Source organism: Atractosteus spatula, chromosome 13 (genome assembly GCF_055471065.1).
Source record: "Atractosteus spatula isolate fAtrSpa1 chromosome 13, fAtrSpa1.hap1, whole genome shotgun sequence".
Taxonomy (NCBI): Eukaryota; Metazoa; Chordata; class Actinopteri; order Semionotiformes; family Lepisosteidae; genus Atractosteus; species Atractosteus spatula.
In genome coordinates this window covers 25,684,690-25,710,802 of record NC_142718.1, presented here as the reverse complement: position 1 = coordinate 25,710,802, position 26,113 = coordinate 25,684,690, and the positions used below count along the sequence as shown (strand labels likewise).

At 36.4% G+C, this 26,113-nt stretch overlaps 1 protein-coding gene across 2 annotated transcripts in view; it reads left to right on the top strand.

The window, feature by feature from the left end:
* Positions 1-26,113, top strand: part of osbpl6 (oxysterol binding protein-like 6) — a 63,781-nt gene that overhangs the window by 16,392 nt on the left and 21,276 nt on the right. The window contains exons 2-12 of one of the 2 annotated variants that reach the window (XM_088931008.1): positions 4,858-5,119; positions 12,270-12,392; positions 14,365-14,418; positions 15,148-15,261; positions 15,378-15,548; positions 16,466-16,601; positions 17,845-17,948; positions 18,885-18,977; positions 21,059-21,097; positions 22,165-22,333; positions 23,402-23,532. In XM_088931008.1, the coding sequence (XP_088787134.1) occupies positions 4,982-5,119; positions 12,270-12,392; positions 14,365-14,418; positions 15,148-15,261; positions 15,378-15,548; positions 16,466-16,601; positions 17,845-17,948; positions 18,885-18,977; positions 21,059-21,097; positions 22,165-22,333; positions 23,402-23,532 (1,272 nt within the window). In that variant the 5' untranslated portion in view covers positions 4,858-4,981. The remainder of the gene's footprint in view (positions 1-4,857; positions 5,120-12,269; positions 12,393-14,364; positions 14,419-15,147; positions 15,262-15,377; positions 15,549-16,465; positions 16,602-17,844; positions 17,949-18,884; positions 18,978-21,058; positions 21,098-22,164; positions 22,334-23,401; positions 23,533-26,113) is intronic. The other variant, XM_088931009.1, reaches the window with a different exon arrangement.

Below are 26,113 nucleotides of genomic sequence, written 5' to 3'. Positions count from 1 at the left end.
ACAATACTTGGGTATGTTTTTATGACAGTGCATTTGAGTTTTTTTGCTCTAATTATTCAATGTCATGAGAAAAATAAAGTCTGTGTTGGTGATATTCCCGTTTTGACCAGTGGCACATTACTTAGTAGTCATGAAGGTGCCGAACAGTAGGGAGGATGAGAGATACAGGTTTCCACAATGCTTCAGGATTACATGTGCAGTACTGTACGTATAGGAGGAAGCTCTGTCTGCCAGATGCATCCTGTTGTGAATGGAGTTTCACTACAGTCATGACTTCAAGTGCTGTTGCTCATTCAGTCGCCTGTTTAATGACTTTGAAAAAGAAAGCAAAGACGTTTTTCTTTTTGTTTTATGAGCTAGAAACTGTAATCACATTTAAACATTCACACATTTAACATGGTATGTATTGTAATTTGAAAAAACGGGAAAACGCAATTAGCCTTGCACTACGTTTTGCATTTGTGGTTAGCGTCTTACGTCTTATGTGGTCTTTTTGGAAAGTTTTCCTAAAAGATTTCCCCATAATTAAAGCACATTTTTTTAAAAAAAACATACTCTAATCTAATCAAATAATGTTTTCTGAGACGTTCCTGTGTCCCTTGTGGAAACTATACAATGTGATCTCTTACTGCTTGTTGGATGCAGTTGCAGTTTCAGATACTATATACAGATGTTTGGATCCTATAATTTTTTTAAACAGAAGGTTATGCATGAAAATAACAGTTATTTGTGTCAAAATATTTGGAGAAAAAACAGAATAGGGACAGAAAACATTAAAGAGCGGTATGTGCAAAAATGACATCCGTTAAAAGCATCATTCTGCTTTTAATTAGTTTAGCATACTATACAGAATTGATGTCATATTCCATTTAAATGAAAAAGACTTACAGTATGAATACAGGACCACTCACCATAGTAAGCAGCATATTTTTGAGTTATTTTTGACTTAGTCAGTTGTGTGATCGGAATTTTCATAGTTTCATAATCACCTTCAACAAATTAGGTGCACATTCTATCTGGGAATGAAAGCCTTCAAAAACCCTAATTATTATCATCTCTTCACATTATCTAAAGGTCTGTTTTGAGTTCGCTTTGTACAGAGGTAAAGGCTGTCATTATAAACGGGGTAGCTGGCTGATCTGATATAAATAACTCAGGTCTTCTTTGTCATTTTTAATGGCTTAGAAGCTTCAGTATATTGTAAGTTGTATCAATATACTGTATGTTCTATGTACCTTCTGTAAAATGGAATGTGGCAGTTCGTTTAGAAGCTGTACTGTTAGGGTGTTGTGTTATGGGCATATTAAATCCACATTTTGTTCTGAATTTTAAAGTGGCTGAAATATGACAGAGTAGGGAGGTACTGAATCCAGCTGTTGCAAACCATTTTTCCTTTAAAATACTGTGAAAGACTATTATTATATTCAATCAAGGATCTATACTGTAGCACTATTGTTTAACCTTCAGGGTTTATAATGTGTATTTGCATTGGAAATTTCAATAAGAATACCATAAAAGCATACGTGGATAAATATAAAAGCATACATTCTTTTACATACAGCAGAGCCTAACTGTGTGATTTAAGAGTTTAACCACGTTCAGTGGACAGGTGTTGGTTCAGAGACAGTCTTAAAGGAATACAATTCAGATGGGCTGGATTACATAAGTCTTATGTAAAACACTTTAAAAGAAATGCTACTAAAACCAGCCAACTAAATTTCCTCCAACCAGTAGTGAGATATTGAAAATAAAGCATCAATCTTTCCTGTTCCATGGCCCTTATGTAAACTTGGTCACATTTTGAATTTTTTCATGTCTGCTTTATTTAGGCAGCAATATTATTTTCATGAATCATTACACTTTTATCTTGAGAAGAAATCATTCATCTCCTCTGCAGTACTGCAGGGGTAGTACTGTGTCAGTGTATACTCCATTGTTAAGTTCTCTTCAACTGACCCATAAATGAAGTGACAGAGTTTCTTATAATAGATTGCAACAAGGTGAATTTACTCTATAAATACATGACACATTAATTCGTCAAATGCCAAGATTATGAGGCAGGAAAAATAGCCAGTGTTCTTCCTGGCATCAGAGTGCTGCTTAAACCACTTTATTTCTGCTGTTAGAAGATATTATAACACAGGACAGAAGGATATGCTGATAAAGAATGTGATCTGGTTATTTTGCATTTTTAAGATCTTATTAATGACAGACAAGATTTGAACCAATTATGTTTTCTCCCTGAAGCCCTTTTAATTTTTTAATCACCTAAAAATATTATTCTTGTTAAATTAACAGATGTGAATTGTTCTCTTTAAAAAGGGCAGTAATTATATCAGGATCATTTAATTCATTTTACTTTTCGTTTCTCCAAGCAGCATGCAGGAACGTTTTTTTACGGATGATCTGTGTGTATTATAAGTGGCAGAAATGTTTCAGGTTATTGATTTTGATTAAATGCTATAATGAAAGTCTTTAATATTGCCAGGAGAATTTTTGACATTTTCTCAAAACAGATTAACGTTGACATGCTTGCATATGTTATTATTAATATTGCAGTAAAGTGGATTTTAGAATATTTTTGTAATCAAAAATTGGCTTAGTAGTGTAACGGATTTTTGTAGTGTTAATATACCTAATTTGTTTTTGTTTTCTGTGCAATGTGCTAAAATACATGGGTCGCTAAAACATAGCGATAAATGAGTTACAAATTCAGTGTGCACTGAAATTCAGTCTTTTCCCATGAGTCCAATTAACTGCCAAAATCTGGGTGGTTGTATTCCTGGATCTCAAATTATTTTTTAAAGAATTCTTACCCATTCCTGAGTTTAAACAACATAGCGGGTTACACAGATGAGCACATATGGCAAGCCTTTTCTAAGACGTTGTCTTTTTAATGGAGGTTTGACCTTTTGTATTTGAAAATGAATATTTTCTTCAGGGTTTATTGAAATTCATTGAAGTGCGTCCCGTTTGGAGCTTCTTTGTCTTGCTTCTACAAAATCTCAAGAGCAGTCTAAGGCAACTCTTCTTTAAAACAGGCTAATTTCTTTACTTAGCCTGCAGGTGCTTTTGCATTAAATGTCCTACTGTATATTGGAGACAGCAAAGAAACCCACAGGATGTCTTAATGTGCTGGGTTGTGTGCATTTAAACTAGTACTAAGTGGAGAAGATTAGGAAATTCACCACAAAATGTATGACTTTATACTGCACCAAATAATTTCCGCTGCCCCTGGTCCAGTGATAGCCTTGACTTGTTTATAAAAAACAATAAGAACTGCATAATGATGCAAATGTGAGCAGGTCAAATTGCCCCGAGTTTGGGCCTCAACCACCTTGTTGGTTTCCAAACACCTACAACCCTTTGTGTAAACAAGTGCTTCCTATTCTTTGTCCTAAACTCCCTTTTACGTTTCCTCTAGTCACATGTCCTTGTTTCACTACTAAGTGTGAAATAGTCCCCTCTGTTAATCCTGTCTATAACACTTTATCTGTAACATACCCAAAATAGAGCTATTTCCCTGTCAGTCTAAACACGACAGTCCTCTTGTTGCTCTTCTTCTGTTTCTGTGGCTGTACTGTATATTTTTGCTGTTTGGTGTCCAAAACCAAATAAAGTGTTGTAAGCAAAGTCTTACTAGTGTATTCCAAAGCTTAAGCGTAACGTTCTTGGATTTACATTCCACACTTTGTTGTATTTTCAGTTTGCTTGTTTTCTTGCTTTCCCACATTGTCTTGATGAGGACAAAGTAGAATGTACATAATCATTCAGTTCAAGTCATTCAGATTTTTCCATGAAAGCAGTATTTTTCATGGAAAAATCTTTTACATAGTGCTGTATATATTTTTTGTATTAAGTCAAAATATGTAGGCTTTGTAAACAAAACTTGTCTGCACAAAGGTTCTGTGTACAATGGGAACAATATAAAGAAAAAAGAAACTGCTGAACCATCCTATCCAGTTACTGTATAGGCATTGCGCTTTAGTTTCTATTCAAGTAGCGGAGAAACAGGGTTAAAACTCTACAAAAACTATAACATATTCTAGTGAGGCTGTTGCTGTTAATGCTACCATTTCTTTACTGCTCATAATGCTAACAGCTCTAATGATGTTGTGATGATGACTACCAATTTGTTATTCTGACATAATCCTGATGAATTTCATTGTTGTTTGTTTTACATCAGGATAGTCTGAACATAGTAGTAAACAATGTGTTTCTAGTGATTGTTAAGACTATGTTCAAACCTTTGTTGATGAGAAATGCAAATTCTGACCCCGTGTCTCATTCTCTGAAAAACAAAACAACTTGAAATCACAGCCATGTATCAGTGAATCATTCATTAAAGGGAAAGCTTGTGGGTGAGATCTTTGCAGGTTATGGATTGGGCTGCTAAAAGAAATTACTGGGGCTCAGAGACAGATTCTTGAAATTGGTTCTGCATAACACAAGCATTATTAATAAATAGGTCTTATTAAATAACAATTTATGACACTAAAAATAAAGATTACCTTAAAAAGTTTTAAATTTTCTGAATCTTTCCTCCCCTTCGTAATATTAGTGGGGAAATGTTCTTGCGAAAATACACTTTTGGACATATTTCACATTTAACTGATTGAATAAGGAATGCTGTGCCATGGGATTTTAAAATAGGAGTTGTATGGTTCATTTGGTTGTCTGGTTGAAATCTGATCTGGTTTATAGTAAATTCTTAAATTGTTTTGGACATTTAAAATATATTTTTTCCCTTTCATTAAGTATTCTTTAAAATGAAGATATTTAAGGAAAATTACATTGATGTGAACAAAATTAGGTGCTAGCAGCACACCAATAACCTTTCTTATTCCTCTGCCTTAGGTGAGGCGGATGAGAAGGTGGTGGAGTGCAGAGTTGGGCCTTCATTACACACAGGATAATGCCCTTTAATTTACAACTGGTTTCCTGAGATTCTAACACCTGAGGGGGGACAGTTCAGACATCAATGGCGTATCAACAGCGTGGCCCCCAGCCTAGGGCCATGAGCACAGAGGAGAAGACGTCGACCCCTGTCCACAAAACATCAACACCAACGCATAAGAGTGCCTCGTCCTCGTCATCTTCTCAGAGGGACAGCAGACAGGTAAGAAGCTGCATTTAAAACAACCCTCTTTGGGTTGGAAAAGCTTCAAACTACAGTTGCAGGTGGCTGAATTAGAACCTTTCCTCCTTGCTTTTTGAGAGGAAAAGAGCTAGCTTTCGGAGGGAAGACTGAAACACCCCTTCTTTTTGTTTTGTAAGGTTACCGTATTCCAGCCAAACACCATTTTATGGCAAACAAGGTGTGTCATGGTAGAGAGGTGTTTGTCATACAGTAGGTGTAAGTGTTTATGTCTATGTGCATGAAAACAAGTTATAAGATGGAGTAAGAGAAAAAGACCATATATTATGAAATGGTAGCTTGGGCTGAGAAATGGTATTTATCATGTCAAAAGTCTGCTTTATTAAATGCCTGTAGTAAAATGAAATCCGTGATTTTATGCTGATTAATTCAGTAGTATTGCAGGGAAAGTGGCTTTTGAATGAATTGTTCCTAAAAGTCGAACAACAACCTCTGACAGTTTTCTGCCACCCCCCGGCCTGTCAGTATTTCCTATTTCCATTATTATAGCATTAAGAAGGGAAAAGCACAGAATCTTTACTGATTACGATTGTCTGTAGCTTTGCTGGTAAAGAATTCTCCAAAAATAAAACCCCAACATAATGTTCCTGTTGAACTCAAGAACATCAGAAATGTTAGATACAGTACATTGGGAGGCCATTTAGCTTATGTTACACTCTTGATTTCCACTAGCTTTCTCATCCAAGGACTGCATTATTGCATGTGCCAGACACTCTCAAAAATCTTGTTTTAAGTAGATGTGTCATATTTTCATTCTTTCATTTGTATTTGTCCTTAATTCTAGTGTTTGATTACTTAAACGTGTTTCAGTTTTTTGAGGATAGATTTTTCCATTTATTTTTGTTTCGTATTAGAATACTGGAAACTAATCCCTCTATCTTTAGTGTGATCAAGATTTCTTGTAGACTGGTCTTTTAGTTTGAGGCATAGGTTTCAGTCTGGGAATGTTATTGGTTTCCCTTTTTTCATTTTTTTCAGTGCAAAAAAATCTTTATTTCATGTTTTTTTTGCACTCCTTAGCTGTAATAGAAGGTCCTTACCTTCAGGACCATACCCCTATGAGTCTTATAGAAGGTTTTCAAGTGTTTGCGATCAGTCCTGACATTCGTGACAAATTCCAAGATGATTTAATATTTTGAGTGCCCATTAAAGTCGGGGAATTTATCAAAGAGAAACAGCTCACCAGTGAAGAAGCTGATACTACCAACCTTTTTGATTTTGTTCGTACAGTACTGTATCTGCTACTTTAAAACACACATAAGATGGTGTTATTTATCCAGGAATATACAGTTACGTTAAACGGGTACATTTGAGACATTATCTTTTTATATCCAGTCAATGAGGATAAAAACTTGAGCTTGGGGGTATAATGTCTGTCCTTTCAATCACACTGAGTGTTTGCGGTATGTATAGGAAAGCTTCATGACAAAAACCTAGGGAGCAACTGGAGGCTTGAATGGAAGCTTTGACATCACTACTTTCCGATGTCTGTCTCTGAATAATTGATGAAGCAGCCAGAGAACCCAAAACTCATTACCATAAATTAGTAGTATAGGTTTTGCATTTCAGGTAACCATGAGAGATTATTCTCATTCAGAAGAAATCCCTCATGGGTGTTGACGTGAAGGCTGAATAAACCACGTCAGCCGAAGACAAACGCCCAGCATGAGTGTGTGTCAGATGGTCCAGTTTCAACGAGAAAATGTTTGTTATTCCTGTTCCTCTCATCTCCTCAGCAAGTATAGACCTTTCTGGAACCTGTACTCTCTGGGGTTAGAAAATCCAGTATAGACGGATTTGAAAACCTTTCTCAGCCACTTCACTGGTACTATTTATTGAATTCTTCCACGTACGAAGAGCAAAGCCTCCAGGTAGTCAAAATATTTCAGTAATCCAGTATGCCATCAAATTAGAGGGTTAAACTACATCACAAAAGACACACATACGGTATAGGAGAATTATTTTGTGTTCCCATTCAGAAACAAGTAGTGCAAGCTTTCAACTTAAAAAAATATTTTGACAATTACATGTATTGACAGTACTAAATAATAGCATAGCTTATAGGTATGCTATGTGATCCCATGATTTCAGTATCATTAGGGGAATTATATACTGCAGTGTAGGCTGTCATTCAGTCTGTCTTCCTAGCATTAAAAACAGGCAGCACTGTAATGACAGAAATACAACTGGAAAAGACAAGAAAAACAAATGGGTATTGGTTTACTTCCATATCACTGATGAAGTGTAGGTTTCAAGGAGGCATTAAAATGCAGACAATCAGGTACAATTTTGGTTTAGATAACACTTCACTAGATTGTAGTATTAGACCAGCCGAAAGGATATGTGTCCTGTAGCTACCATCAAATCAAGACTCACAGGACGACCTTTTTCATCAGTTTTGTATGCTTAATCACATCCTGGAGACGTTGTTACTTGTAGGTGCCATCTTTCCTTCTTTTTGCAGTATTTTAGGCGTAGGCAAACATTACAAACCCAAGACCCTGAATTTACTGATTGATGTGAAATGGTGTGGTTACACAGAACCAGTAATTCAGGGCAGTTCAAGCAGAAACTCTTGAATATTTCTAATGGAAGTAATAAAGACTGGCAAGGACTCCACATGCTGTTACTTGAATACCTGCTAGTAGCTCTGGTTTGAGCAGGGTGATTATGATTATGTGCATTGAAGGTTAAGTGTGTTGTTAGAGTGAAATGAATGGTTTCTGTCCTCAATAAACACCAACTGATGAAAGCTCATTTAAAGATAATGTCCTGAGCAAGTACAGTAAAACCTCAGTATTCGCCACGGTCAGATACCTTGAAGTCTCTGAGAAAGCAGGACTTAGTGCCTTATAGTGGCATTCAAAAGTTGGAGTTTTTCACATTTTACACTATACAATATAGAATATAGACAATATACTGTAGTTATAATATAGAAACATTTTTTTGGATTTTTTTTGCCATTGACCAACACAACACACTCTGTAATGTCAAACTGAAAACAAAATTCTGTGGATCCTCCTAAATTAATTATAAATATAAAATAGAACATAACTGCATAAATATTCACCCCCTTTTACTATGACACATCTAAATAGGCTCTGGTGCAACCAAATATCAAATATAACAGTCTTCCATGGCTGAGATGGAAGAAACTGTATATGTATATGACATGCTTCTCAAAATTGGATTTCATTCTATGGGGCTCCTTCGCTGCATCAGGGCTTGGAAGGAAAAATGGATGCTGTAAAAGTATAGAGAAATACTGGAGGAAAACCTGCTGCAGTCTGCAGCAGACATAGGACTTGGGAGAAGGTTCTTCTTTTAGTACATCAATGGCCCAAAACATACTGCCAAAGCCACAGAAAGAAAAAAGTCAGTGTTCTAAAGTGGCCCAGTCAAAGCCCGGACCTCAATTGAAGCAAGAATGTGTGGCAGGAGTCGAAAATCAACTTTTCCCATCCAGCCTGAGGGAGTTTAAGCATTTTTCCAAAGAAGAATGGACAACAACTGCAGTGTCCAAATGTGCAAAGCTGGTAGAAATGTATCCACTAAGACTCATGGCTATCGTTCCTGCCAAAAGTGCCTCTTCCAAATATTGACTCACAGGGGGTGAATACTTATACAATCAGTATAAGTTTAATAACTTAAACTTGTTAACTGTGCCTTTACTGCAGAGATGGAGATGCTCAAGAGAGTGCCTACACTTCCTGCCCTGCTCTGCAGCCTGCAAATGTGCAAATTCGGTTTACATATAATAAGTGGTCACTAATAATTTTGTGCAAATATGCAGAATCGCGATTGATGAACTCACCAAGGTTTTACTGTTCTGTGTCAGAGGCACTTATTGAGGGTTCAAGAAATTGCTTAAGAACACAGTTGAATGCTTCTGAACTGCATTATTGTTAATTACATTTTTTCTTTAAAATACATGTGCATACTTAAAAATATAAACTTTTGTGGTAACATCTGTATGCTCTTTCACTTGTGATCCATAAAAACATAAATTGAAAATCTTACCTGATATTAGCATAAACTTCAGCACCCTAATACATTTTTTTAGACAGTGTAAGCACAACATAGTGTATAGTGTAGTGCTTTGAAGACATTAAATATTCTTGCTTTGTTGTGTATAAGCATAGGGTGGCATTTGCTGAAAATGAAGACTGACAGTGCTTTTTTGTGTTTATGTTGAAACATGAATTATTTACTGTAAATAGCACTGTAATGTTTGTTATTGTAACAAATATTCTCTAATATATAGTATCTTTCAAAAGTACTCAACCCTTTCCAATGGTCTTCCATTTTGATGCATTGCAAATAATTTATACACAATTTTTATAGGGAATATGTTTATATATCATATGTGGAACTGTAATACCTTTCACTCTGTCTTTATTCCATTTTTCATGTATTCTAATCTCTTGTAAAAGCATTAATGATTACACATTGACTAGAGAATACATCCTCCATAATGTTTGCCTCAAATTGACCTTTTTTACCTTACGTCTCGCATGACTTCCTACATGAATAATCAGTTCTGTTTGGAGTATTGCCAGTTTTATGATTTTTTGCAGTATAATCATGGATTTGAAAGATTTCATATGTCTCTGATGTTTTCACTACAGTGATGATCGATGATGTCTTAACCAAGTTCCTTACATCATGCAAGACTTGTTGTGTGTGGATCTTTTTGGTCAGTCTCATTGTCCTTTGTGGGTGAAGTTTCCGATCAGGGTTTGTAGTGATGTACAACGGTTGATAAATTTTAAGGAACTGTTTTTGCTTCTGTTCTGAATTTCACTGAGAACAGATGGAACAGTATACACACACAGAAGAAAATAGCTCAACACAGCAGCTACTGTACATAAATTACAGGATTGAATTCAGAACTTATTACCAGCACATTCTTGACAAAATTAAACACTGACTATGTCTCTAAAGTGAATTAAACTGAAAACACCTTTATATTTTAAACAGTCTGAATTGCTTCACTTGAATTTCTTGCCTCGTTGCTGGAGTGTTTAAAGCTTCCAGAAGCACTGTCTGTAACCGTGAGGTCAGGCACTGAGCAGCACCAGAGAGAGATAGACAAGGGAAGGTATGAATAGAATGACAAACAGGCCCTTGCATCTCCATACCATGGATCAGCCTGGTTAAAAGCATTTGCAAAGGAGCATTCATGAGCCTGTATGAAATGGCTTCTAGAGTATAAACTGGAATACTCTGAAACTGTTCAGTTCAAAGCCACTGTTTTGTTGATCAGCCCTTTAAGGTCAAAAGCACAAACACATGGAAAAAATATTCTCTTTAGTGATTTTTTAGTTATTCCACCAGTAAAGGTATCATTTCAGAGTGCAGTCTGGTCTCTGTAATCCAGACAATGCTGAGTCAAACCTAGGCTATGTCTTGAGGCAACTGTTGCAGCGAATCCTGAAATGGTGGCGGTGCTAAATCAGCTGAACGCAGCCAGGTTTGGGTAAGACTTCCTGCCAGAGAAACCTTTACCTTACCTGTATGGGTTGCTAGGTGCCTTAGAGACGGCAGATCTGCCAGGAACAGCTGCAGTAGTTGTCTTTCTGACACCTCTGACGACTGCCTTAGGGCTTGCAGCGTGAAAAGGAGTGGATGTCCTGACATTTCAGAGGCCCCTCTATCCTAGTACAATACGTGCGCTGTGGTGGTCAGACAGACCAGTTAGACCTGACAACTTCGAAACTGAGAAGGTAGAAAAATACATTGGTAATGGTGAGGTTTAAAACAGAATACCTTTGCTTCCACTTTAGAGAAACGTAAATTCACCTGTTTTTGTTGCTGATACCAACCATTCATTCCCATGGTGAGGTGTTTGTGTTTACTGCATACACACTAGCCCCCTCCAGGCTACTACGTCATTCACTCCAGTTTTCCTCCATCTTCAGTGTGTAATTAATGACCATTCCTCAATAAGATAGCGTGGAAGAGACTTTATCTTTTTGCAGGTGATTTATAAATGTGTCATTGTTTTACTCTGTAATTCCTTCGCATAAATATTAAACATTGTGTACTTTAAGGAGGAAGCTGCATCAGCATGCTAAGGCTGTAAAGCAACAGTTAAATGTTTATTCCATGCTGAAAAACGCTCCACAGCTGAAACATTGTGTCTCTTTTCTTTTCCTTTCAGTATGGAATAAACTTTTACCTGTTCCATTGCGTATTTTAGTTTTCCTATAGTGCTTTCAGGAAGCATGTTTGAAACTATTCACTGAGACCTCCCTGATTTCTGATTTTTTTTCCCCCTACTAGAGTTCATAATATTTTCTATTTTTGGAAAAGGCAATAACATGAGATGAAATTCAGTTTGTGAATATGAAAATCAGCAAGGACATCATTTTTTGTCTCTGTCAGTGTCACAATCAGGACGAAATGTGTTGTTTTCTCCTGTTACATTACATAATAGAAGCAAGGCCCTCCAGAGTTCTATGAATAATCCTGCAGGCTTTGCATAAGGTCATTGTTAGCCTTCAGTGCACACCCAAGCTCCACGGGAGGGTGTATCTAATTATACAGCTTATGTTGTGGGGTTGTCAGGGCTTATTTCTTACAGCTAACCTTGGCAGAGTTCTTAAATTAGCCCACGTTGAGTGTAGGATATCCTTTCAAGATTTATTTGTGCTAAAGGCAGGCTGGTGGAGTCGATATTGGTGGTCTCCTGGTGTACGCCGATTTTCACCTTCTTATTTTTAAATGTGAAAGTTAAAAAAAACAGTGTGCAGAGTAAGGAAACACTATTGATGTTAAAACGCTGAATAAACAGTGTTCAGAATAATGGATCATAGTAGCATTTATTTAATAAATTAGTAAACAATAGCAGCATTACCTTCAATTTCTACAGCTGTGACATGAACTCACTTTTTGAAGAACAGTAAAAAGGTTTCAGTAGGCTTTGCTTGTCTGCTGTGACTGAACACTGTGCATCAATGTTTTTGTTGTTGATTGTCTCATTTTTAAAAACTCTTTTTGGATTGTTTGCAGAGGATTCATAATTTCTGTTTGTGATTGTGCATACAGAGAGATTAACCAGGTCCTACCTGAGTGGAGATTTGATTTTTTTTGCTTTAATGTCTTTCAGGAGGGTGACAGTTGGGAGATCATTGAAGGGCTCAAGATAGGCCAAACGAATGTCCAGAAACCAGACAAACATGAAGGTTTCATGCTGAAAAAGAGAAAATGGCCACTGAAAGGTTGGCATAAGGTAGTGTTTTTAAAGATTTCCAACATTGCTCCTCAAAATGTGTAAGGTACAATATTATTTTTATGACAGCCCATTTTTATTTTAGTAAACATGGGTATTGTACTGCTGTTTTTAACGGGACTTAAATTCAGCTAATTTCAGATCTTCGTTAGGTGACTTGTGTGAACCTACGGAGTCAACATTGCTATATCCAATTAATGGTCACAGAACATTGCCCACATATAAAATAATGTAAAAGCAGTGCATTTTCTAAAAAGTCCTACATATTCCTTTAAAGTTTTCAGTTGCATTTTTTGTCAGACAAGAGAAAGGAAAATACATGTACACACTTAGGTTCTGCAAAACCGCTGTACATCCTTTGCTGTTATAGTATACACTGTTTAAAATACAACACAGTATATACAACATACTGTACATATGTGACCCAGAAAATCCAATTCATTGCAATAATGTGGAAGAGTGTGCTCTAGTTTAAACTGTTAGGCCTACTGTTTGAATACCTTAAATCATAAGGAGTATCATTAAATCTATGTGCCATACAGTATTTACCCATCGGTTAATCTCTCTGTCTGGGTATGTCTGCTGTTTCAGGCTGCATCTGCTTACCTGTCTCTCCTTCTCAGCAATTATTATGTTGAAGACATACACATTGTTTATATTGTTTATTCAGAGGTGGTTATTTTAAGCCATAACCTAGACCGAAATCATAACCAGGTATTCTTGAAAGTATTAATTAAAGATTAAGATAACCTGATTAAATGTATAACACAAAGATATAAAATACTGCATAGGTGGATTATTTAATAAGTTATCCAACAGCAAATATCCTGATATAAATAAGTACAGTTAGTGGACAGAAATACACAAAAGTAAATAAGGAACACCAAGTGCATTGAAAGCAAGAACTTCCAAACATTCACCTCATGTTATAAGTAAATAACATCCCAGCATGATTTGAATCATGTTTAAAAATGTTGTAATGATATTTAAAATGCTTATAATTCTGACTAGCGTGGATGTAAAAGGAGACCTTGGTGACTTTGAAAAAGAGGTCCTTGTTTGGGTGCATTTGACAGAAGCTTCTTTGACCAGGACAAATGTATAATAGTATCTAGATACCAGATTCCAGAGTACTGAGAAAGATCTGGAGTTTCAACCCACAAGAATATTGGAGAAGAACATTCTCTGGACAGACTAGTTGAATGTGAAATTTCTGGCCACAAAGAAATATTTTGTATGTTCAAAATCAAAAACTACCATCCAACGAAAGAATGGCATGTGACTGTCAGGCATGATAAAGAGAGTATCTTGTCTTGGGGCAGCTTTGCCACTTTAGGACCCAGGTGGGTTGCCATCGCTGAAGGAACCATGAATTCTGTGTTGTCAGCAAATTCTGGAGAATGTCAGGACTTGCATACATTAGCTTACACTGAACTGAAGGTGAGTCATGCAGCAAGACGGCGATCCTTAACATCCAGCACAAGAATATTTGAATGGCAGAAAAACAGAGTGGCTACAAGGGAAGAAATGTTACGTTTTGGGTCGGCCAAGTCAAAGTCCGGACCAGTCCAGACAAGCACCATTGTTATGGAAGTAAGCAAAAAGTAACAAGATGTAGCAAGGAAATCCTTAATGTCACTGATTTGAAGCAGTACTCTAAGGAGGAATGGGCTCAGATTCCTAATAGCCAATGCAGGCGACTGATGAAACAGAAAACATCTAGCTTAAGTCAAGAGGGTTTTGCATACTTATTTAAACAAGAATATTTAGTTTTGGATAATTATGTTTAAGTAATCCAAATATACATTATGTTTTGTGTTATACATTATTTAATCTTGTTATCTTCATCTCTTGTTAAGGCATTCATGAGGATCTCAGGGATTCATAAGCACTTTCTTGGCACTGTATATTATCACTTTTCAGCGTTTTGTTACTCATTGACCAAATACTTTCTTTGTCTTTCCTTACACAGCGGTTTTTTGTTTTAGATAATGGAATTTTAAAGTACTCCAAATCGCCCCTTGATGTAAGTACCTTTTAAAAATATGCATCTCTGCATGTGGGTTGTTTGCAATTTTTTGCTTTATTCACCTCTACTTCACAGAGCACAGATTTATACTGAGCAGTTTAAAAAGAACCTTGTTTCACAGGCTTGGTAGGGATTAGCTCAACGTTAACACATGCAATTGTTGTCCAAGCCAAATATGTCCACACAAAAATGGGAATTGCATAAGGTCAATTAAAGTTTAAGCAATTTAACCAATGTAATTAAAGCAATGCTATATTCTCATTAGTTGGAATAACAGTTTTAAAACGAGTAGGTCAGTTTTGTTTAAGAATCAACTGTGCATGATCCATCTTGATGGGACTCTTTTAATTGAATTGAACATTTCTAACAGTTTTACTTATTCTAATTATTGTATTCTTTATAAAGCATTTTATCTTCTGAGTTGTTCTAAATGACATCATAAAGTGATTTTAACAGTGCAAATGTCAGTGCAACAATAAATGTTTTTTTCTCATACATGTCTTGTTATAATTAGAAACAGAAAAGTGTAGCTCAAAGCAATTTTTAAATACATTTGTAATCTCTGAACACAGTAACCTTATACTCTTTGAACCCTGTACGGCTAATTCATAGTCAGCTTTAACTGGAGATTGCTGCAATAAACTGCTATTGTATCAGCATATCTAATAATTGGCATGAGATATCAACTCTTTCACAGCAGTTTCTAATTTTGCTTTTCGTTTTAAGATTCAGAAAGGCAAACTGCACGGAAGTATTGATGTTGGTTTGTCAGTGATGTCAATCAAGAAGAAGGCTCGGAGAATTGACCTGGACACAGAGGAGCACATTTACCATTTGAAGGTAGGTCAGTTGGGTGACGTCAAGTATTCTGTCTGAAGTGGAATCCTGAGGTGGAGAGCCAGGTGGGAAGTTTATGTACGCCTTCTCTTGAACCGCATTCTGCGCTTTGTTCACAGGTCAAATCGCAGGAGGTTTTTGATGCCTGGGTGGCGAAGCTCCGACACCATCGTTTGTATCGTCAGAATGAGATCGTCCGATCACCAAGAGATGCCACCTTTAATGTGTTCCCTCCTTCCCCAAATGCAGAATCTGCTATGCCAACTGCTGGAGCAGGACTAGAAGGAAAAGTAGGCTTGAACGAATTATTTAGTATTAACTGCATACAGCACGCGAAAAGTATTTGGCATCATCTGTCTATTCGTCTTGTTGCTTAACCTTTGTGCTTTGCTTACTTCAGTTGTAGTCTGTATTTTTACTAAGTGGCCTAGAGAAATATGTCTTTTGGAAATTCTTTGCAACACTTGAAGTGAAGAAGTGGCATTGGGCAGTGTATCTTTGTTCTAATTCTGAACAATCATTATTGTTTTGTGTAAAAGTGTGTTTGCTCCCTTTGTAAACTGCTGGGTATTCATTGTCCAAACGTCTTTGCAGTTCTAGTGCATAACATTAGCAGGGGAAATCAAAGCACAGTGGAATATACTGTAACTGCAAAATGTAAAAGAATGTTATAATGAGAGAACTTTGTTCTTCCTCATCAAATCCTGTCTTTTTATACTGCACTTTTATAGTGGTTCCATCACAGTGTTAGTCTGAAGCTGTGTGTGATGCTAGTTGTGTCCTTGGGTTCTTTGGCAATCACATAATCCCAGCTTTTTTCAGAAGTTAGTGCTTGTCTTTAGATAAGTTAAAAGGTCATATATTATGTAGGCATGCTTAATTTTGCACCTTTTTATGTTTTAAATGATTTCCTTAGTATTTTCTACTTTAACATTCAGAAAAAACAAGTCAGCAACATTATTACACAGTATTAGGATGTATAGTGTGCAAAGTATTTTTATACTTATCTAATTTACTATTAGCTGGTCACACAACTAAATGACATTGACAGATGTGTACAGACATAATAAATCTGATCAACACGTAATGAAAGTGTTTTATGGGCCTTGATGTAATGCATCACGGCCATAAACATAGCTCAGTAAAATTGTCTCAGACCAATGAATGTCTGGTAAAATTCTAATTTTTTCCTCTCCCAATGTTTTAGACAAAGCCAAACACTTTGCCTTGGCAAGCCCAATCAGTTCCCAGCAGCAGTGCTTTACCAGCTACGTACAGTAATGGACAGAGCAAAGTGGCAGCCTGGCTACAGGAGTCTGAAGAGATGGATAAATGTGCAGAAGGTAATGTTATTTTCCTTTTTTTGTCATTATTTTTTTTTATCAAGAACAGGATCTGTAGCAAATGTGACAGGTTATTAAAATTAGGAGAGATACAGACTCCTTATCTTAATCCCTGGCTCCAAGAGAGGAAATAGAAAGCCTGTTAGTGCGGAATACTGTGGAAAAGATTAGCTTTGCAGGCCAGAGGCCAGTAGAAAAGGTGGGAAATGACAACTTTAGTACACTTTGCAAATGGAAACCCCTGACAAAAATGAAAGTTTCCTGGTTTGGAATTCAAGGAGAGCTCTTATTCTAATAATAGTAACAGCTTGCATTTGTATAGCTCCTTTCACCACAAAGGATTCTAGAGCACACGCTCACATGTTAGATGGCATCCCACTTAGTCCGCTATAGAAGTGTAACACTCCGCTGTGTGATACACCGTCCGAAACTCCACCAGAAGTCCCACTACACAGCATATCAGAAGGAGAGGTGAGAAATTTCCACACCACTTTAACTAAGGGGGAAATCTAGGAAGGCCAGATATAGCCAGCACAAAGTGGAATTAAGCCAGAAACTTGGAACAGCAGTCCACTACTACTCTTACAAACAGTGCCGAGGGATCTTTACCACAAACAGTCAAGTATAATATCTCACAGTACCATTTTTCTGGTCATCATATCGAGGCATTGGATTGGATATTTTGCTCCAGATTGAAGTGCGCACCCTGCTGGTACATCCAAAAAGCTGAAAACTGGTTTTCCTTGGAGGTTTCCCATCTTAATAATGATCAGGTCCAGCTCTGCTTAGCTTTTGAGATTTAACAAAACCAGGCTAGAAGGCTGCAGTGCTTATTTTAACAAATGGATCTAAAAAAAGATGCAGGGAGGCCCTTTGGACTTTAATCAGGTTTGAAGAACAGTAAAATACTTCAGGATGTTGGTAAGCGCTTTTCATGTTAGCTTTTATAAAAGGATTAAGTGACTTTTCGAAGCATTCACGCAACCGTAAAAAAAACATCTTTTGTTATAAAGTAAGGACATATGCTTAGAGGTCATAGCTGATGTTAACAAATACTCTCACTTTACAATGCATGTTTAAAAATAAACATTAGTTATTCATTTTTAAACTTTCCATTTATAATAATTCCATGAGCTGTTATTAAAGTTTAATATCTCTAACTTATTATACAGTTTGAGTGGGTTCGTCTGGAAAGTATTGTTAATCATTGATGCCCAAAATGTTTTTCTTTTTTGTGTGGCAGAGCTTGGACACTGCCAATCGAATCTTATAGAACTGAGCAGATTACTGCAGAGTCTGGAAATAATGCAAAGGACTCAGTCAGCCCCCAACTTCACTGACATGCAGGTAAAGACGATAACGGAAGAAACACCTCAGGCCTCGGCTGGGAAATTGGGGGAAGTCAAGAGAATGTGTTTACATGTCAGTCCCAAAGCATTTGGAATATGCTGCAAAGGAACAAGTAATAGGTTTATTCCATGCTGAAAAAAAGAAGAAAGAGAACACAACGTTTCGGCCGTGGAGCCTTCTTCAGGTGGAATATGCTACAGTTTAGTAGTCGTACTGAAGCCCTTCTTCTTGTTCTCAAGGTCTCAAAGCTTTCACGATGATGAATAGATATTTTTTCTGATTGTTTAAGGACTCTTCTGGCTTATTCATTGAAGGCCCAATAGTGACACACTTCTGGGATAAAGTATGGTGTTAACAACTAAGCAGTTGTTACTGCCATACAATACATCTTAAAGAATAATATTTGACTTTACCCTCTGATGATGTCAGGTTTAATTTAAAAAAACAAAATAGATTCTAGTGCTGATGACTGTCAGTTGCTTTGTTTATGTCAGTCATCTTATTTTGAATAGTGCAAAATATAGCTATGAACTATTTGAAAGTATACATTTTTTATTTAGATACGTTTTAGTCCTTTGTTATATTGATTGCTTCAATTAATAATGTAAATGAATAGTTACAATGATAGTCACTTTTAGAAACAGTGATGCATGTTATAAGTCATTCCATTATGAATTACCACTAACCTCAGTTATTTAAGTTGCATTTCATTAACTTTTTGTATCATTTACCTTGTTTTGTGTACAGTGCATACTAATTTAAATCTTTTCATCGAGCATTTCATTGCTATGCTTGCAGTATAATTTCCTTATAATACAGTAACTGCTGTTTTAAGAATGGATAGTATATACTGATGTATTGATCACTGAAAGTTTGGCTGTTTTTGTCTTATTAACCACATCTTGTGTATTTTAATCCATTTGTGTAATGTAGGCTAATTGTGTAGATATATCAAAGAAAGAAAAGCGTGTGAGCAGAAGATGGAGAACAAAAAGTGTCAGCAAAGATGCAAAAATGCAGCTTCAGGTACAGATTTTGTCTGTTGTTTTTCTCGTTCCATCAGTGAATGTCTGTGATCCTCAGTTTTTGGTGTTCAGAAAACATCGTAGTAACCCCACACAGTTGCCTTTAAATAGAATGTTTTGTCCTAGGGTGGCATTGGGATTCCCTCTGTTCTTCAGAGGTTTGACACACAAGTCTTGTGGACTTGACAGTGCCTTAGATGGGCTTTACCGCAAGTGACCACATAACTGAACTAGGCTGAGGAGACTGAGCTTCTCTTTACTACTGGACAGGGTTAAGAAAAAGCAATAGTGGACAGCCTTTGACTTTGTAGATGTGAACTCATGGGCTGTCAGTCCTCTTTGAAGAGACTGAGATTTTTGGTTTCCTTAACTCATCAGCGTCTTTCAAGAAGAAAAATATACCACCTGCAAAAATGTGATGGCTTTTACACTGTCCTAGTGATATTTATATATTGATTTATGATACAATAACTAATCTTCACAGTATGATTGGTATATGTTTGCTTTGCATAGTGCTTAAGAGTTAAAAAGGTATGTGCACAGATACACCTTTTGTCCTCTCAGTTTTAATTCCTGGTTCTTCCTTAAGCCTACATTTTTTCAGTTTATCCCCTTCAGGATATTAATATGATCTTACTTTTTTAGCCTTTTTTAACCTGTAAGTCAGTAAAGAGCAAATTCTCATTTACAATGGAGACCTTTGCAAGAAACTTACACTATTGTTACACTGGAGGCAGATCTGTGAAAGAAAGAAAATAAGCAGTGCAATGTAAAAGACCTAACAGGACGCTGCAATGCTAAGTTGTGGAGGTGTGATGTTGCAAAGATTTAATAATACAACTGAAAACACCCTCACATACAAAGCTAGATAGTTTGCTCTGAGCTGGTTGTTCCAGACATTGGCAATTGCAAAGTGAAAAGACTTGTAGCCCAAAATCACTAGTTGCTCTTGGGAGGTTCTGTATGCTAAAAGTACATCTTACATTGTAAGATGGCAGAGTGAACTGCAATACATCATGTAAATGACAGGGACTTTTATTCAGTTGGAGATCTGTAAATTAGCTTAAACCAGTGAAAAATCTGGTATCCACTGAGTGCCACTAAATTAAGTAGTTAAGACACATACTCTGACCATGGTTCTGTGCTATTTGCACATCTAAGATTTTTGAGAGGGATAATATGTAGTACATTGTGGTAAACCTAGGTTGAAATGGCGTATTGCATATCTTAAATTCTCATCCTCAGTACAAATGGGCGTGCTTCATCCACTTTTAAATTTCCACTGTCACATCCTAGCTGGATTTTCATTCATTAACTATGTGCTCCAGCTGATACAGATTGGAATACTTTAGAATTATTTCTGAATGTAGTATTTCATAAGTATTCTTAAACCTTTTAGGACTTCATTGCATTTCGAATTGGCAGTCATTTTTGTTATGCCCAACCTTTTTTGTGCATTTTTCACATCTGGGCTCAGTGTCAGCTGCACCTGCACTCAGGGGAGAATAAGGAAATGAAGGCAGTCTCTTCTGACACATCCACCTTCTAGCCACTTGTGTTATAACAAGTGATGGGCGATGCACTTGTAGAGCACCAGGTGGGAGAGTTGGTTTGTCCCTCATCGACAGTACTGCAAGCCTGCAAGTGCCTGGGAATAAGCAGGGATGCTGTGGCACAAAGATCCAAGCACTGCTGGGGGAGTCCCGGTCACAGTCAGCTAGTAACATGACCCAGGGTTGAACTCTTGATAACAGAGCTCAACCTGTGATCATGCAGGCACCTTCTCTGGTTCAGCCACTTGGCAGACCATGAGATACTTTATACATATTTTCCCGTACTGTTAGAAATGTAAAACCTTTATCATGCCATTTGGATCCTCAATACATTACAGTGAGGAGATAAATAAAAGCACTTTAAAGTTTTGACTACGAGTTTTCATACTCTAAACCTATTTTGTTCTTAATTAAATTCTTCGTGAATGATTCTGCTCCAGCACTCACCTAGAAAGTGTGGCCGTAATATACGTCTGTGCCTTACTAATGTACTAACATTATAATCCCTAACTCTCATAATTATTTCCAGGTTTTTCGTTGTTCATTTCCACACGCAAGAACTGTAAAAGTAAGCAACTTCCACACTCACATTCATTTCTTGCTTCTAGTATATGTAAATCTGGGGCTAAATAGTAAAGAAGAATTTGAGAATCAAAAGCTTCCGTAGCAAAATGATGGATTTCAGTATAATCTGGCAAGGTATTGGTAATGTATTAAAAAACTAGTGTTAAAACTGCAAACAGCATTTTCATTTTTTGTTTGATCATGTTTTTATCTTTTGATTCTCATTTGTAATTCTTAAAAGGTTTGTAGGTACTCTTTTATTGAACTTAAGATCCCAGGATGTACTGTAACCACCCTAAATTTGTTCATGAAGTCTAGTTTGTTGAATATTTGACTTACAGTATGTAGTATGTGGTCACAGAGACAAGCTATTTGAAATATTCAAAGCCATCCCTAGTGGGGAAGAAAAAAATCTAGAAATATTATTCTATCCAAAATGGTAAAATATCTATTTCTTTAGTGTAGTTATGTTTTTGGCACCAGAGGAACCAGCTATTATGTATAAATACAGTGGCCATAATCATTATAAATCATTCTGAAATGATTTGAAATCCAAATTGTTAATAAATTCTTTGTTAATTTTAATGTCATTGTCTATATTCTTCAGCCATTCAAATTTGAGGTGACAGATAAACTTTATTTAATCTTGTTTTAATTTTAAAAGTAGTACATTCAATGGCTGTTCAGAACTTCATCAGTGTTTCATCAACCACATCTTAACTGTTTTTTGGCTATCATGCAAAACAATATATTTACTGTTTGGAGAAACTTGATCTTGTTTAATCCTTGGGATTATGAATCAAGACTGATGACAATGTCTTCTGTTTGTAATGTCCTTTGTAATTTTTTCACTCATTTGTAGACAAAAGCTGATGTTATGAATCTGGCTGGAAGCATATGCAATTGACTTTGTCTTTTAAATTCATTTTCTGAATGTAATCTGCTTTTTTATCAATTGCCATTTTATCCTCCCTCACAGGCCATCTGTAATTGTAAAGTGAAGTCAAAGTATGCATTGCTATAAATCTATTTTGGTGATGAATTATTATGCCTCTTTTTTTTGTCGAATAGGTTCCTATAAGTGCTTCAATGTCACCAGTTCGTTTGCACTCTTCCAATCCCAACCTCTGCGCAGATCTTGTAGATTTTCAGACTCCTGTGACCAGGCTCGCTGAGACAATTGAGTGTGCCACTGACTACATCAAACTGCAAGAGGAGTTCTGTCACATTGCACAGAAAGGTAAAAAGCACATCAGGATTTTAGTTGTTCCTTTTTTGCTTTAACCAGCATGTTGTAAAAGTACAAGCACAACAGCTGTACAGTGCGGATAAGATTCATCAGTTCAATGTCATGAAATTGATCCAAGTGGGACAGGTGACTTCACAGAAAGCATGAAGAGCCAAGCATGAAGAAAATCACTAATGATTTTATGTTTCCTCCAAATTGAAATCAGCTCTCTCCTGCAACCCTTAACATAAACACACTTTACATGTATCTTCCATGAAGTGGTTTGTCCTATCTGCTACCCCACTGCATCAACAGCAGTGCTTAGTTAAGAGAAGAATTGCAGATATTGGACAAAAAGTGGCAATTTTTTAACTTAAAACACTGGTGGCTCAAAGACGCAGGGATCAGTATTTTTAGTCACTGTGGTTAGTCAGTGATAACCTGACACACACTCACCCAACTGTGGTGGTGCTGTGCTTAGTCAGTGTCACACCACTGCCTGGGGAATCCCATCTTTGGCTGATGACACTGCCCTGAACCAAATCATTAATCTCTGATCTGGGACGATCTGTTCTTCCAGCTGGGAACCTCTCCTCTGTGAGCCATTCAGAAATTCTTTTCTTACTCAATCTGTCTAACATGGGACAGAGAACAGATTTGTTTTCTGCACAGAACTGAAATGCCATCAATTTCCCTTTGAAAAATCTAAAGGCATTCATGCTGGGAATGAGTTGATCACAACAGACCAAGATGGGTTTGTTTCACTTTCATCTGTCTGTGGTGTGCCATAGTTTGAGGTGCTGAATTTAATTCCAAACACATCTTTTGGATCAGGGGAACCTATCACAGAACCATAACCAAAGTATTCTGAACATTAAGCTGAAAAAAATCTTTGTTAAGGTCTATACTTTATGTACAGTAGCTTTCTTTGAGCTATATACAGTAAAAGAAAGGGTCAGATTGATGAGTTGTTATTCCTTTAGTTTTGTTTGTTATTTTCAAAACAATTCACAACACCTCAACTATATACTATAACAGATGTGTGTACATCATAACTAATTTTATTTCTCTCATTTCCAGTCCACTCTCTCTTGAAGTCTGCCTTCAATACAGTAGCAATAGAGAAAGAGAAGATAAAGCAGCTGCTCTCTGAGCAGGAACAGTCAGACCACACATCCCAGATTCTGTCCCTCAGAAGGTCTCTATCACAGGTAACCACTTCTCTCACACTGCCTTATACAAAGGCTGCTTGGTGTCTGTGTAACATAACATATGGAGCTTAAGAGATCCTACAAGGTGAAGAAACGTTTCATGGTTAAACCTGTCTGGAGGAGCATTTGAATTGTTCTTGTTAGCCTTTTGTTTAAGAGTGGTGTTTACTGTTTTGTATGCAAAATCATTGTATCACCTAAAAAGTGATATGCAACAGCCTTCACAAAAACTTACACTACACTTTTAAGTCTAATAAGTTCTGTTGTAAGTTAGTGGGCTGGTACTGACTAGGGAAGGTACATCTCACCTAATAAACTATATAAAACCATATGACAAATATATGGTTTAATCTGACATCTTAATGCATTCTATCTGTCTATAAAGAAAATATTATCTTCTATATATAGCAGATAGAAGATGTATCTATATAAATTTAGAAGGTATTAAATCATTCATCCTGAACAGGTGCTGAAGTGTAACGCCATTCTATTCATCAGTTAAACACACCGCCAGTTTCTCTTGGCAATGTGAACACATAAAAAAAGCACAATTATTTAGGTGTGAGATGAGACCAAATGATTTTTGACAGGTTATCAGTATGGTTTCATTCAAGGCGCGATCTACTATTTCTAAATAAATAAGGCTTGAAGATGATATTTATTTAGCCTTTTAATGAGTTCTTCATATGTAGTATTTAGCAAATATTACTTAATTAAAAACACTCATGCATTTCTTCTTTAAGATTTTAGAAGTTGAATTCACATTCTAGAGTCTTTTCTATTGACAGGACTTATAATACACCCTCAATCCCACGTTTTCTTAGTGATTCATTGCTTCTATTCTTCAGAATTCAATTGAATCAAAGACCTCATGCTTGGTATTGCGGGCGTATGTCTTGACATTCTAAGAACAGAATAAATTAATGTAATTGGTTTTTGATTAGAAATCACGTTCTGCTTCATGTCTTACACAAATTATTTTACTAGAAGTCCTTTTTTTCCAGGGTTATAAGTTCTGCTGCAGAAACAATCCTCCAAATATTCCTTCTTCATCACTCTTGTGTGCCGTGGGCAACTGCTTTCTGAAATGTTCCAGATTGTATTTTCAAAAGTCTCAGTAAGCGTGAAGTGATAATATTGTTACGAAAATTGTGAATTTCAGGAATTAATAGCGCGGTTTAGTCGATAAGTTAAATCATTATTCATAACACCCAACTTGTGAGTGATTTCTCTAGAATATACCCAAGCGGTTGGTATAATTACAAGCATGTGAATTCCTGGTTCTCTGGCACAGCTTTGGTGAACAGAGTAATAATCCAGGCACACTTAGTTAAAAACATTTATTAATGATGACTAAACACAAACTGCACACAACAAAAAATACAAAACACAAGTTTCTCTGTGTACAGTATTTACAGGCAAGACATTTCAGAGGCCTAACATTCTAATCCCCCTGAACAATTCCCAGACTTAGTAAGAAACTCTTTAATAATGTCTACAGAGGCCTAATAAGGCATAAGCTTCCTTCTATATAAATGCAATACAGCCTGCAGTTAAATTTCTCTCTCTGCAACCCAGATGCCACAAAATAAATGGGAGGCTGTCTTCCTATTCTAAAAATGCACCCTAACCAGGAAAGACGTTTCTACTGGAGGTTAGATTCTTGACCCCAGGACACCCAAGTTCCTTAAAAACACAAAATAGCAAACTCTCTCTAGCAAGGTTCAAATACTTAGTTCTAGTCAGGTTTTGTTTGGATGATCATGAATTAGGGGCTTTTTCCAACTCCTCTGGACTCTTGTCTCTCCTCTTCTCTTCTCTTCTTGTCCTGTCCTATCTTCGTTGTCCTCTGTGCTTTTAATGTGATCTTATATTGTGTGTTTCTGTACTGCTCATTGACAATCATTAACCCACAACTTACCTAGGTATACCAATGTATACTTTACTATGATCTCTGATCAAGGGACCCCCCAGACCTCAGCAAACATCATCTCTGCTTTGAAGCTAGGAAGTATTTACTCTGCCAAGTGTCACAAACTTGATCTAAAATCTAAGAGACACTTCTCAGTCACCAAAAGCTATAATAATAATAATAATAATAATAATAATAATACATCACCCATGTTTATTTTGTTATTTAAGTATAAAATATGCAATATTTTATTATGGAGAATAGCTGGAGGGTAAAACTGGGTACCAAGGGTTTACATCTGTATTCTGTGGGAATAGTTCTGTGTGTTATTCAAAGAAAATTAAGTTCATTAACTCCTGTCCTTTGGGCTTTCTTTGCATTCCTGTGATTAAATTTGAACAAGTCTCTCGAGCATTGGAAGAGTTCTTCAAATGTATGTCCTAAATCATTGTTATTGTGTATTTTATTTATGCAACCTTAATGAGAATTAAGTTAAGAAAAGTTCAGAGAAAAAACAGTATGTGAAATAGTACCTTATGAATGCTTTTTTAAAATATGTTTGACCTTTTGATCACACTGCACTAAAATAGGTCATTCATAGCTGCGTTGATACGTTAGTTCTGAAATGTTGAAAATAGAGAAAGCACATACATTGCGAAATGTACAAAA